This window comes from Somniosus microcephalus, chromosome 16 (genome assembly GCF_052327205.1).
Source record: "Somniosus microcephalus isolate GS21.2 chromosome 16, FLI_Smic_1.0, whole genome shotgun sequence".
NCBI lineage: Eukaryota > Metazoa > Chordata > Chondrichthyes > Squaliformes > Somniosidae > Somniosus > Somniosus microcephalus.
The window spans coordinates 33195631-33210180 of NC_141002.1; the positions used below are offsets into that span (position 1 = coordinate 33195631).

A 14550-nucleotide genomic window follows, 5' to 3' on the forward strand; every position below is an offset into this window, starting at 1 on the left:
GGACTTGGCGGACGAGGTCGAAAGGTGCTGGTCGTGAGCGGATCCTTGCGTGCGTTGTGGCGAATAATACATATCCAGCCATGAGAAGGACCGTGGCGACATGGCGAATAAAACGTATTCAGCCATGCGAAGGACCGTGGAGACGTGTGACCTCTGCAGCCTGTGGTTCGAAGCGGGCGCCAGGGCAAAACAGCAGGCCACGTCATAGTGATGGGCAGATTGGGCATACGCGGACCATGGCTCTGTTGATGTTGGAAAAAGTCCCCAGTCTGACAAAATCTGTAGGAACGCCGAACGGGCGATCCAGGAGGACTTGGCAGGCGAGGTCGGTGAACTCGCCAACAGGTGAGCGAACTCTTCGGCAGTCTGGAACGCACAGAACGGTGCGTGCCGTAGTGCGAAAACGGTAACACAAAAGAGAGTGAACCGTTGCTGCATTGATCAGTGATCGGTGAAGACAGCAACTTTCGCATAGCCGATCGCAGCCGCGGAATGCCCGTTGGACCCGTCGTCGATGGTCGCAGCATCAGTAGATGGTTGCTTTTGTCGAGGGGAAAACTGTAGCGAGGGCGGTAATGCTTCGAGTTGTTGTTGATTTAAGTAGAAAACTGCCGGGAGGGCGGCAACGCTTTGCTTTCGCGTCAAAAAGCGTGGTAGAAAACACAACCAGCAGGCTGACAGGCTGGTGCGTCGTCGGCGGGGAATGAGTCTTCGTGTTTCACGAGGGATGGGTTCTCGTGGTTTGCAAGGCATAGAAACATAGAAGATAGGAGCAGGAGTAGGACATTCGACCCTTCGAGCCTGCTTCGCCATTCAATGAGATCATGGCTGATCATCCAAATTCAGTACCCTGTCCCTGCCTTCTCCCCATATCCCTTGATCCCTTTAGCCTTAAGAAATATATCCAACTCTTTCTTGAATATATTTAATGAACTGGCCTCCACCGCCCTCTGTGGCAGAGAATTCCACAGGTTCACCACTCTCTGGGTGAAGAAATTCCTTCTCATTTCAGTCCTAAATGGCTTACCCCTTATCCTTAGACTATGACCCCTGGTTCTGGACTCCCCGGCCATCAGAAACATCCTTCCTGCATCTAGTCTGACAAGGCCTGACAGAATTTTATAGGTTTCGATGAGATCCCCTCTCAATCTTCTAAACTCCAGTGAGTATAAGCCCAATCGACACAATCTCTCCTCATACGTCATTCCTGCCATCCCAGGTATCAGCCTGGTGAATCTTCGCTGCACTCCTTCCATGGCAAGAACGTCCTTCCTCAGGTAAGGCGACCAAAACTGCACACAATACTCAAGGTGTGGTCTCACCAAGGCCCTGTACAACTGTAGCAAGACATCCTTGTTCCTGTACTCGAACCCTCTTGCTACGAAGGCCAACATACCATTTGCCTTCTTAACCGCCTGTTGCACCTGCATGCTTACCTTCAGCGACTGGTGTACAAGAACACCCAGGTCTCTTTGCACTTCCCCTTCTCCCAATCTATTGCCATTCAAATAATAATCTGCCTTCCTGTTTTTGCCACCAAAGTGGATAACCTCACATTTATCCACATTATAGTGCATTTGCCATGTTTCTGCCCAATCACCCAACCTGTCCAAATCGTACTGGAGTTTCACGACATCCTCCTCACAGCTTACCCTCCCACCCAGCTTTGTGTCGTCTGCAAATTTGGAGATATTACATCCAATTCCCTCGCCCAGGTCATTAGTATATATTGTGAACAGCTGGGGTCCTAGGACCGATCCTTGCGGTACCCCACTATTCACTGCCTGCCACTCAGAAAAAGACCCGTTTATTCCAACTCTTTGCTTTCTGTCCGCCAACCAGTTCTCTATCCAAGTCAATACCTTGCCCCCAATCCCATGTGCCTTAATTTTGCACGCTAATCTCTTATGTGGGACCTTATCGAAAGCCTTCTGAAAGTCCAAATACACCACATCCACTGGTTCTCCCTTATCTATTTTCCCAGTTACATCCTCAAAAAATTCCAGTAGATTAGTCAAGCATGATTTACCTTTTGTAAATCCATGTTGACTTTGTCCGATCCTATCACTGCTTTCCAAGTGCTCTGCTATTACATCTTTTATAATAGACTCTAGCATTTTCCCCACTATCGATGTCAGGCTTACCGGTCTATAATTCCCTGCTTTTTCTCTACCACCTTTTTTGAATAGTGGGGTAACATTAGCTACCCTCCAATCCATGGGTACTGTTCCAGAGTCTATCGAGTTCTGGAAGACGACCAGCAATGCATCTACTATTTCCAGGGCCACTTCCTTAAGTACCCTGGGATGTAGATTATCAGGCCCTGGGGATTTATCGGCCTTCAGTCCCATCAATTTTCCTAACACCATTTCCCTACAAATACTGATTTCTTTCAGTTCCACCCTTTCATCAGACCCTATGTTCCCCGGCATCTCTGGGAGGTTATTTGTGTCCTCCTTTGTGAAGACAGAACCGAAGTATGAATTTAGTTGGTCTGCCATTTCTTTGTTTCCCATTATAAATTCCCCTGATTCTGACTGCAAGGGACCTACACTTGACTTCACCAATCTTTTTCTCTTCACATATCTATAAAAGCTTTTACAATCAGTTTTTATGTTCCCTGCTAGCTTACTCTCATATTCTATTTTCCCTTTCTTAATTAATCCCTTTGTCCTCCTTTGTTGAATCCTAAACTGCTCCCAATCCTCAGGATTATTGCTTTTTCTGGCCAATTTATATGTCCTCTCCTTGGATCTTATGCTATCCCTAATTTCCCTTGTTAGCCACGGTTGAGTCACCTTTTTTGTTGGGTCCTCGTGGTTCGCGAGGGAAGGGTCCTCGTGGGTCGCGAGGAGTGCGTCCTTGTAGTTCGTGAGGGATGGGTCCTCATGGTTCGTGAGGAGCGAGTCCTCATGGCATCTCCATGGGGGCGCGCTCCGATCTTGAGTGCCCGAAAACCTGCGGAACCCGTGCTTGGAGGGATGTAAACTTGCTGTTGCGTTGGGAGATGTCATGGAGGCGGACGATCCATGTGGCGGTAGAAATGTCGAATATGGAGACCACGTTGGTCTGCGCCGCATCGAAGTTCTTGGCGAACGGGGCTTCTACCTGAAGAAAACACGAGGGCGGTTGCCGCACCCTGAATTGCGGTTGCAACAGCGGAACGGCTGATGCTTCCATGGCGTGCTTCTTTTGTGAAAATCGTTCACAAAAATCGGGGTCCGGCTGCGTTTCATCCGTGAAAAACGGGATCACCTCCAGGCTGCGCTTCCTTTGCGAACACATTCGCAAAGACGGGGTCGCCTTTGTAGGAATTGGTGTTCGTCGGTTGTTGTTCGTCATGCTCTTCGTCTGTGAAACCGCTCGCAGAGACGGGGTTCAGGCTGTGCGCGTCGTCCGTGAAAAACGTTCACGGAGACGGTGTCACCAATGTAGGTTTTGATGAATTCCCGTCCTCACATCGTTGGGTCACCAATGCAGGAATAGGTGTATTCCTAACCAAATCACTGAGGTCGACTCAGGAGAAACAATCCAATAAGTTTTTAATGAAGGATTTGACAAAATACAGAAAACAACATAGACCAATGCAGGAGAGTCTTGGAACAGGTCTAAGCCCAGTGGGGACGCCATGAGGACTGACTAGGCAGTCCGGAGGTTTGTGCGATGACGTCATCGCGTTTGCGTCGTGACGTCATCGCGTTGCTCGCGTTTCCCGCGCTTGGGGCGTCACGTGACTTGCGTCGTGATGTCATCACGTTTGCCCATGCTTGGGGCCGTCACGTGATGTGCGACGTGACGTCATCGCGTTCGCCCGCGTCATCGCGTTCGCCCGCGCTCCCAAAGGAGGAACGCCCCGTACAGGTAAGTTAAAGGGAATTATGTATATTAACTCGGTAGTACCGCTACAATGGGCTATTTTTTATATAACAGTCTGCTAGCGATATAACAGCTATGTTAATTCTCCACTGTGCATTTGGGTTTGTTAAATGTAAGCTATGGAATTAAATGGTTATCACCTGTACAGTGTCCATCTGGCCACCTAATGTCTTAAAGGGAGGTTAATTGTTGTTCTACCTAACATAATATATTTAAAAAATCTGCTGCAGCCACTTCCTGTCCACAGAACCTTGCTTACTGTCATCACGTTTTGTCACACTTTTGTTTCATCTTTGTTCATTATATGTTCCTATGGCCACATGTATAATCAAAGCCAACTAATGGAACTCGTGATGCTGTAATTAAACCTGCCTCCAATGGTGGTGCTGTAGCACCTCAGTTTCCCAGCTCCTCGGCCTGTACTTCAGAGAAACTCCTGTGCTCCGACCAACTCTACTTCTCTGCTTCTCATATTGCTGTAAATTTTACTTTTTAACTGTCAATCCTATAAAATCAAAAGTATTTGTAAAGCGAGGACAAACTTTAAAATGGGGATTGAATAATGTCTGCATCCCCTGTTCCAATTATCCCTGGACCTCGAATCCCACTTTATCTGAATACTGCACTTCTCGCTAAGGGCGAACCCTCAGTCTTTAAGCAAAAGGAGAAAGCTGGAAACCTGGAATGAAAATAGAAAATGCTGGAAAGACATAGCAAGTCCCTTGGTTAGAAGAAAAGACAGGTTTATGTTTCAGATATATACCTTTTATCAGAACTGAAAGCCTCTGTTGAACACAGAAATGGGACGTTAACGGAAGGTTTTTTGGCCTTTTTCCTGATATATGCTGTTACATTTTTGCAGCCTTTTCTGTAGATTTTACAGTAGAATCAGACCCACTGGATATGCACTTGAAGTGCTGTAACCTGCAAGACAACGAACCAAGAGCTGGAAAGTGGGATTAGTCTGGATAGTTCTTTTTCGACGGGCGCAGACATGATGGGCCGAATGGCCTCCTTCTGTGCCGTAAAGTTCTATGATTCTATGATTCAAAGGTGAATTCCAACTCTCAGGAGTAACTTCACAATCCTTAATGGCTAGGCAAGCTTTTGGTAATCTGTCCAGAATAATGAACAGATCATTTTAGCTACTGGATCTATCCTGTGGCTGCACTGGATTCTACCCCTGTGTTTGAGAGGGGTGGAGTATCACAAGTTAAACCTCATTTTTAGGTTCAAGCTATTAAGTGAATTTGAATTCGCTGCTTACCACATGGAGTGGTTGAGGCAAATAGTATAGATGCAATTAAGGGGAAACAAGATAAATAAGTACATGAGGGAGAAAGGAATAGAAGGATATGTTGATGGGATGAGATAAAGTAAGGTGGGAAGAGGCTGGCTTGGAGCATAAACCAGTTTCTGTGCAGTAAAATTCTATGAACAAGTAAATTAATAACTGTAATATAACACATGATAACAATAGAAATTATACAATGTAGCTCTTCAAAAGGAAAAATCATAAAAGGTCACATTCATCACACTAAATAACTATTCTTTTGAATTAACATTTTATCTACATAGGATTCTTTTCTTCATATATTTCTCACCACTGCAGAAGCTGAGCTAGCCTGACTTGACTCTTGGAAACTGCAAGTAGATTCAGCTCAGTTCCATTCAGCTCAATTCGGGCACATGTATATTCCACAACATTGTGGATTTGTGTAACTGATAACTGGATTCAAAAATAACTGGCTGTCACATACATAACTGAACAAATGGCAAAGTAATGTGTCTATTTGAATGTGGCTTGGCTCTTCCCCCCAAGCCGAGAGTTCAAAAAACAGGTTGAACTATTCCACACAACACTTGACTTGATCTAGGCTGGGACATGGATTTTAAAGCATTAAAATGAATTGCAACTGGCTTTTAAACTTGTTTTATATATTGGGACTGGATTTAAAGGGATAGTCACCAAGCGAAAACTAGATTTAAAAAAAAATTCAATTATTTCCACAGGCCTTTCCCGTGCTTTATTAGCATCTTAGCTACTTTCTTTGTTCTTTCAATATCCTCACTAAGATGATCTTTTGTATCATTTCCTGCTTTTCTAATAAGTAGTGTGTAGAGTATTCAACCCATTAACTTTTTTTACAATTGGAATACTTATAGTTTCTACCCCTTTTTTGAGTTCAATACTACCTAGAGGGATTTCAGTTTTTAGTCTGACCACAGGCCTATATCTGAAACGTTAACCTGTTTTATTTCTCTTCACAAGTGATGATGGACCTGCTCTGCGTTTCTACCGTTTTCTGCTGCTTGCAGTGTGTTTATTCTGTTCAAGTCGTGTGCTGCTGCAGTTTAATACAGCGTATTATTCTCTCTTTTCTGAACCAGATCTTTCTCAAAAGTGATCGTGTGGCCAGGATGGTTCACAGTGGTGGGTGCTCTGCAAACGACTTTCGAGATGTCTTTAAAAAGAATATTGAAAAACGGGTCCGCAGTTTGCCGGAGATCGATGGGCTTAGTAAGGAGACCGTGCTCAGTTCCTGGATGGCCAAGTTTGATGCAATTTACAGAGGGGAAGAGGATCTGCGCAGTAAGCCTGCCCGGATGCCCTTGAGTGCAGTGTCTGAGCTCATTCTTAGCAAGGAGCAACTGTATGAAATGTTCCAGCAGATCCTTGGGATTAAGAAAATTGAACATCAATTGCTTTACAATGCTTGCCAGGTAAGCTGCTAAACCAGGTTTTCATATTGACCTTAAAAAGCGCAGCAGTAACCTCGCTCTAAAGAAAAGAGGGAATACAACCCAGTTCACATACACTATATAATACCTATTACAGTGATGATAGGTACGTCCTTACAGTACCTCTAATGGGTTTTATTTCTCTGTATAGTTCATTAAAGTTACAGTCCATGTCACTGCATCAGTCAGATTGTATAATACCACTTTCTTTAGGGTATGGTTAAAATAAAGAAAGGACTTGCAATTGGACATGCATTTATATAACACCTTTCATGATTTCAGGACATCCCAAAGTGCTTCACAGCTAATTAAGTACTTTTGAAGCATTGTCACTGTTGTAATGTAGCTGCCAGCAAGGTCCCGCAAACAGCAGTGAGGTAAATGACGAGATTGTGGCGGAGCCACTAAAGGACTCGGACCGTTTGTATATAATTCCCTTTAACAACATGTTAGCTACAGCCTGAGTCTGTATCTTTATTTGTACTGTTTACTTGTATAGAGTATGATTACTTTAACAGCGCGGGTAAACGCGATGACGTCACGCCGTACATCACGTGATCCCCCACTGGCGGGAAGAACGTCATGACGTCAACCACGGGACCAGCGAGCAGTCCTCGTGGAGCCTCCGAACTGAATAGACCTACACTCGATGTTCTCCTGCAGTTACTTGTTTAAACCTGTTAGTTTCCATTAAACTTCGTTTTGTTTAAGTGCCTGAGTGGACCTCAGTCTTTGGATGGGAACTAGACATTCCTACAAGATAATCTATTTTAGTGATGCTGGTTGAGGGATAAATGTAGGCCAGGACACCGGGTGGAATCCCCAGCTCTTCGAGAAAATGCTATGGGATCTTTTATGCCCACCTGAGAGGGCAGAGGGGACCTTGGTTTATTATCTCACCCAATAGGAAGCACCTTCAACAGTTGACAATGGGAGGAACACTTCACTGCAGTGAATCTCCCGGCCGACAGAGTCGAGTCTCTCCTGGGTCAGGCAGTGGAAGACAAGGGTTGGGCGTGCAGGGACCTGGGGCCAGCAGATCAGCTGTGTTCGCTGAAGGATCCCATGAGTGCGCACACTGCATTGGTTTAGCAGTCACTTCTGTTGCTATTGCACTGGTTAGATGAACTGGAGCAGGTCCTTTTAACATCGGGGCTGTTCTCCTCCTGGTAGGCAGGTCGGTAATGGGTGGTAGCATGTGGTGGGATGGTGATTGAGGCAAGGGCAGCAACACATGCAGGGCAACAGTATCCTTTAAAGCAATGCTTGCTGGGATTTATTTTCTAGCTTTTCAGAGATGCCTTAGTCCATTAATCAGTTCTGTGAGGGAGAGTAGGCTTGGAAAAAATTGTCGTTGAGGCCCAGAACTCCGGCTTAGGCTGCTGGGTCAGGTCACGATGCCCTGGAAGTCTGCATTCTTTGTTTTTTCCACAGTGATTTTTTTTGCCAGCAGTGAATGTCACAGCAATTAGTTACGGGTGACAGGCAGCTAGAGATTGAACTGCATGATTTGAAGTGCTGTGTTTTGTATCACGTGAGCGTCCCTAACTGTGCACGTGTGAATTAATCCCACACCAGGCATTGTTGTGGCCTGTCAGACTGAGGTCACTAATTGCTGCGCCAAATTGTGGGAAGTTTTGTGCTGTACTGCGGGTTCCTGTCAACCAGGCACTGGGTTCCGATTTCCTGTGCTCATTTCAATTAGAATCCTTGTAGCAGGGAGATGCTACTTGTTTCTGTGCAGCAGTCAGGGAAAATAAAGGCCAAGCCACTTGTCAGATGGGTGAGATGGCTAGTAGAAGTCAGATGTGCAAGTCCATTACTGCTTGGCACATTTAATTGGAGGTTTTGCAAGCTAGTATGATGCCCGATATTGGTCTCATTCAGTAAAATACTCAAAGTTGTTATCAGGTAAAAGTTGGGCTCCATGGGTACAGTTCCATGCTGACAACGCTGAAGAGTGCATTTTGGGAAATTGCGCAGCCCCAGACCATGATTTTCAATCCATTAAAATTAATCCTCATTCTCTGCTCCTGACTTAACACGTTTCTTCCTCCTTTCCACTTTGTCAGCTTTGTAATCAGAATTTATAAATTAGTGAATTATATCCTTTTTTATTTTTGCTTACCAAATTCCATCCTGCCCTTTGCTCTCTCCTGCTCTTCCCTTCCCCGTGTTTACCCAGCAGCTATAGAGCAGGTATTCATCTGGGCACCCCATTATAGGAACCATGGGAAGGCTGCAGTAAAGATTCACTTCAGTGTAGTGGTGACAGAGTGCTATAATAGCAGAGGTGCTATCGTTCACATGAGACGCTACACTGAGGCACTACTTGAAGAAAAACAGGGAGTTTTCCCATGTCCTGATATTCTTCAACGACACTACCAAAAAACATTAACTAGTCATTCGTCATCTCTGGATGTTGTTTGGAATCTTGCTGTGCACAAGCTGACTATCATGTTTGCCATCAGCAGTGACTGCTTTGGGATGTGTCACATAGAAACATAGAAGATAGGAGCAGGAGTAGGCCATTCGGCCCTTCGAGCCTGCTCCGCCATTCAATGAGATCATGGCTGATCATCCAAATTCAGTACCCTGTCCCTGCTTTCTCCCCATATCCCTTGATCCCTTTAGCCTTAAGAAATATATCCAACTCTTTCTTGAATATACTTAATGAACTGGCCTCCACCGCCCTCTGTGGCAGAGAATTCCACAGGTTCACCACTCTCTGGGTGAAGAAATTCCTCCTCATTTCAGTCCTAAATGGCTTACCCCTTATCCTTAGACTATGACCCCTGGTTCTGGACTCCCCGGCCATCAGAAACATCCTTCCTGCATCTAGTCTGTCCAGGCCTGACAGAATTTTATAGGTTTCAATGAGATCCCCTCTCAATCTTCTAAACTCCAGTGAGTATAAGCCCAATCGACACAATCTCTCCTCATACGTCATTCCTACCATCCCAGGTATCAGCCTGGTGAATCTTCGCTGAACTCCTTCCATGGCAAGAACATCCTTCCTCAGAAAAGGCGACCAAAACTCCACCCAATACTCAAGATGTGGTCTCACCAAGGCCCTGTATAACTGCAGCAAGACATCCTTGTTCCTGTACTCAAACCCTCTCGCTACGAAGGCCAACATACCATTTGCCTTCTTAACCGCCTGCTGCACCTGCATGCTTACCTTCAGCGACTGGTGTACAAGAACACCCAGGTCTCTTTGCACTTCCCCTTCTCCCAATCTATTACCATTCAAATAATAATCTGCCTTCCTGTTTTTGCCACCAAAGTGGATAACCTCACATTTATCCACATTATAGTGCATTTGCCATGTTTCTGCCCAATCACCCAACCTGTCCAAATCGTGCTGGAGTTTCACGACATCCTCCTCACAGCATACCCTCCCACCCAGCTTTGTGTCGTCTGCAAATTTGGAGATATTACATCCAATTCCCTCGTCCAGATCATTAATATATATTGTGAACAGCTGGGGTCCTAGGACCGATCCTTGCGGTACCCCACTAGTCACTGCCTGCCACTCGGAAAATGACCCGTTTATTCCAACTCTTTGCTTTCTGTCCGCCAACCAGTTCTCTATCCAAGTCAATACCTTGCCCCCAATCCCATGTGCCTTAACTTTACACGCTAATCTCTTATGCAGGACCTTATCAAAAGCCTTCTGAAAGTCAAATACACCACATCCACTGGTTCTCCCCCATCTATTCTACCAGTTACATCCTCAAAAAACTCTAGTAGTGTGGTAAACCACTGTTTGTATTCCACTGTGTACATGCCTGGACATGCCTCGGCTGACTCCTCCCACAAGTCCTAGTATAAAGGTGACTGCTCCCCAGCCCTTTGTATTTCTGGACCGGTCGACCACTCGAGGCAGACCTTCATTCTTTTGTTAATAAAAGCCTTTAGTTACTCTCTTAACTCTCAGTCTTTTATGAGTAATTGATAGCGCATCAATTTTATTAACAAAATTTTTATAATGGAGAAGATCCTCACACCAGCATGCCTGGACTTAGATCATCGGGAGGCGGACTCATCCACCAAGTTTACTCACTGGCTTAAGTGTTTCGAAAAATTCCTGACCGCCTCCGCAGCAATCAAATCGGACGAGGACAAACTGGATGTCCTGACCTCCAAAGTGAACCACCGAGTGTACTCGGTCATCCAAGACGCGACCTCGTACGCGGACGCTATCAAGCTCCTCAAGGACCAGTACACGCGCCCAGTGAACAAAGTGTACGCCAGGCACCTTCTGGGGAGTCGTAAACAACAACCTGGGGAATCGACCGTGGAATACCTTCAGGCACTGTCTGTGCTTGGCCGGGCCTGTGGTTGTAAGGATGTAAAGGCCGCCGTGTACACAGAGGAACTTATCCGGGACGCTTTTGTAGCGGGCCACAGATCCAATTACACCCGACAGCGACTGTTGGAGCAGAGTGACCTCGACCTCAACAAGGCCTCTGAACTCGCACTATCATTGGATGCAGCCTACCGGGGCATGGATGCCTACTCCTCTGCACCGTGGACGCCACGGGGAATGACAGCCTGGGACACGGTAGGACCGCCTCATAGCGCCGTGCCACCCCAGCCACACCCCAGCAACGGCCCAACTACTGCAGCAGTGTCCCAAGGCCAGACAGCAGTGCCCCAAGGCCAGAAATGCTACTTCTGTGGCCAGGCAAAACACCCCAGAGTGCGCTGCCCAGCGAAAAACGCGATCTGCTCGGGCTGCGGGAAGAAGGGACACTACGCTAGCGTCTGCAGGGCCAAAGCCACCCCGAACCCCAGCAGCGCCGCGTGTGGGCCATGCGGGCCGCCATCTTGGGCCTCCCCGGCCATGTGCGAACCACCGGTACAGCAGCCATTTTGGACGCCTCCAGCCACATGGGGATCATGAACGCCGCCATCTTGGACGACAGCCGGAACGCAGCAGGCCCCCAACACCGCCTCATCTGATACCCGCAGCGACACACCGACCCCTACGCTGGCATCCGTTACACTGGACCAAGCGAGACCGCACCAGCTCGCCAGTTCCACAATGGACATTAAGGTAAATGGTCACGATACAATCTGCCTTTTTGACTCGGAGCACGGAGAGCTTCATCCACCCAGACATGGTGCGGCGTTGCTCTCTCCCAGTCCTGCCTGCGCACCAGCGGATTTCTATGGCCTCCGAGTCCCAGTCGGCGGACATCGGCGGCTACTGCGTGGTGACACTCGTAGTAGACGGGACTGTGTACGATCATTTTAAACTTCTGGTCCTGCCCGACCTCTGCGCTGCCGTCCTGCTGGGGTTAGATTTTCAGTGCCACCTTAAAAGTGTTGCGATGGCGTACGGTGGACCCCTACCCCCACTCACAGTCCGCAGCCAGCAGCTTCCAAATTGCCCGCCGCGCACCAGGTGCAACCTCTCCACACTCAGAGTCACCCCCCCCCCACTGTTTGCTAACCTCACCCCCGACTGTAAGCCCATCGCCACAAAGAGCAGGCGATACAGTGCCGGGGACAGGGTTTTCATTAAAACCGAAGTGGAGCGGCTCCTGAAGGAAGGGATTATTGAGGGCAGCACCAGCCCCTGGCGAGCCCAGGTTGTGGTCGTTAAGACCGGCGAGAAGCAGCGCCTGGTCATCGACTACAGCCAGACAATAAATCGCTACACCCTGCTGGACGCCTACCCACTCCCCCGCATAGCTGATATGGTCAACCAGATCGCGCAGTACCGCGTCTTCTCGACCATTGACCTGAAATCAGCGTACCACCAGCTCCCTATCCGCCCTGAGGACCGCCAGTATACTGCCTTTGAGGCAAACGGCCGCCTCTATCACTTCCTTAGGGTTCCCTTTGGCGTCACCAACGGGGTCTCCGTCTTCCAAAGGGAGATGGACCGGATGGTAGATCAAAATGCGTTGCAGGCCACTTTCCCATATCTGGACAATGTGACCATCTGCAGCCGTGACTTGCAGGACCATGACGCAAACCTCGAAAAATTCCTCCGCACCGCCCAACTCCTGAACCTGACATATAACAAGGAGAAGTGCATATTCCGCACAAACCGCCTCGCCATCCTTGGCTGTGTTGTGGAACACGGAGTCATCGGCCCCGACCCCGACCGGATGCGTCCCCTTATGGAACTCCCACTGCCCCACTGCCTCAAGGCCCTGAAGAGGTGCCTAGGGTTTTTCTCCTATTACGCCCAGTGGGTCCCCTACTATGCGGACAAGGCCCGTCCGCTGATCAAGTCCACCTCTTTTCCCTTGACGGCAGAGGCCCGCTTAGCCTTCCACCGTATCAAGGAGGACATTGCCAAAGCCACCATGCACGCAGTGGACGAATCCATCCCCTTCCAGGTGGAAAGCGACGCGTCCGACTTTGCCCTGGCCGCTACCCTCAATCAGGCGGGGAGACCCGTGGCCTTCTTTTCACGAACCCTCCAAGGCCCGGAGACCAGACACTCCGCTGTTGAGAAGGAGACCCAGGCGATTGTGGAGGCTGTGCGTCATTGGAGGCACTACCTGGCCGGAAAACGATTTACCCTGCTCACTGACCAGCGTTCAGTTGCTTTCATGTTTAACAACAAGCAGAGGGGCAAAATCAAAAATGACAAGATCTTGAGGTGGAGAATCGAACTTTCCACCTACAATTACGAGATCTTGTACCGGCCCGGGAAGCTCAATGAACCCCCGGATGCGCTATCGCGTGGCACCTGCGCCAGCGCGCAGATCAATAGACTGCGGGCCCTCCACAATGACCTCTGCCACCCGGGGGTCACCAGGTTCTTCCACTTCATCAAGGCCCGCAACCTGCCTTACTCTATTGAGGAGGTCAGGACCATGACCAGGAACTGCCAAGTCTGCGCTGAGTGCAAACCGCACTTTTATAGACCAGACAGGGCCCACCGGATAAAAGCCACTCACCCCTTCGAGCGCCTGAGCGTTGATTTTAAAGGGCCTCTCCCCTCCTCCGACCGCAATGTGTACTTCCTCAATATTATTGATGAGTACTCCCGTTTCCCGTTCGCCATCCCCTGCCCGGACATGACCAGTGCCACGGTCATTAAATGTCTGAACGACCTCTTCACCCTGTTCGGTTTCCTCAGCTATATCCATAGCGACCGGGGCTCATCGTTTATGAGCGACGAACTCCGTCAGTACCTGCTAACTAGGGGTATTGCCACAAGCAGGACCACCAGTTACAACCCCCGGGGGAACGGACAGGTGGAAAGAGAAAATGCGACAGTTTGGAAGGCCGCCCTGCTAGCCTTAAAGTCTAGGGGCCTTCCAACCTCCCGCTGGCAGGATGTGCTCCCTGATGGGCTCCATTCTATTCGGTCACTGCTCTGCACTGCCACTAACGCCACCCCTCATGAGAAAATGTTTGTCTTCCCAAGGAAGTCCACATCGGGGACATCGCTACCGCCATGGCTGACGTCCCCAGGGCCGGTCCTACTGAGAAGACACGTGAGGACCCATAAAACGGACCCCCTGGTCGAAAGGGTCGACCTCCTCCACGCCAACCCCCAGTATGCTTACATTGCATACCCGGACGGGCGGGAGGACACAGTCTCCATAAGAGACCTTGCACCCTCGGGGGCCGCAGTAACCCACTACTCACTACCACCGCCCCCCACGATCCGATATCCAGCCCCAGCAGACGGCAGGCCTGGGCCCCGCGACCCGCTCGACATCTACGAGGACGACACGCCTGTGCCACAGCCTACGCAGGACTTGACGCCGGAAGCTCCACTACCCCTGCCATCGCCACGCCGATCACAGCGGCAGACAAGACCTCCGGAGAGACTCCAATACACTAACTTTTAATACACTTCACCCCGCCGGACTCAATTTTAAACAAGGGGTGAATGTGGTAAACCACTGTTTGTATTCCACTGTGTACATGCCTGGACCTGCCTCGGCTGACTCC

The 14550-nt window shown here is 48.7% G+C and overlaps 1 protein-coding gene across 12 annotated transcripts in view; it reads left to right on the forward strand.

The window, feature by feature from the left end:
- cadps2 (Ca++-dependent secretion activator 2) overlaps positions 1–14550 on the forward strand; it is a 983842-nt gene that overhangs the window by 362564 nt on the left and 606728 nt on the right. For all 12 annotated transcript variants that reach the window (XM_086008788.1, XM_086008791.1, XM_086008779.1 and 9 more), the window contains exon 3: positions 6268–6600. In XM_086008788.1, coding sequence (XP_085864914.1) covers positions 6268–6600 — 333 coding nt within the window. The remainder of the gene's footprint in view (positions 1–6267; positions 6601–14550) is intronic.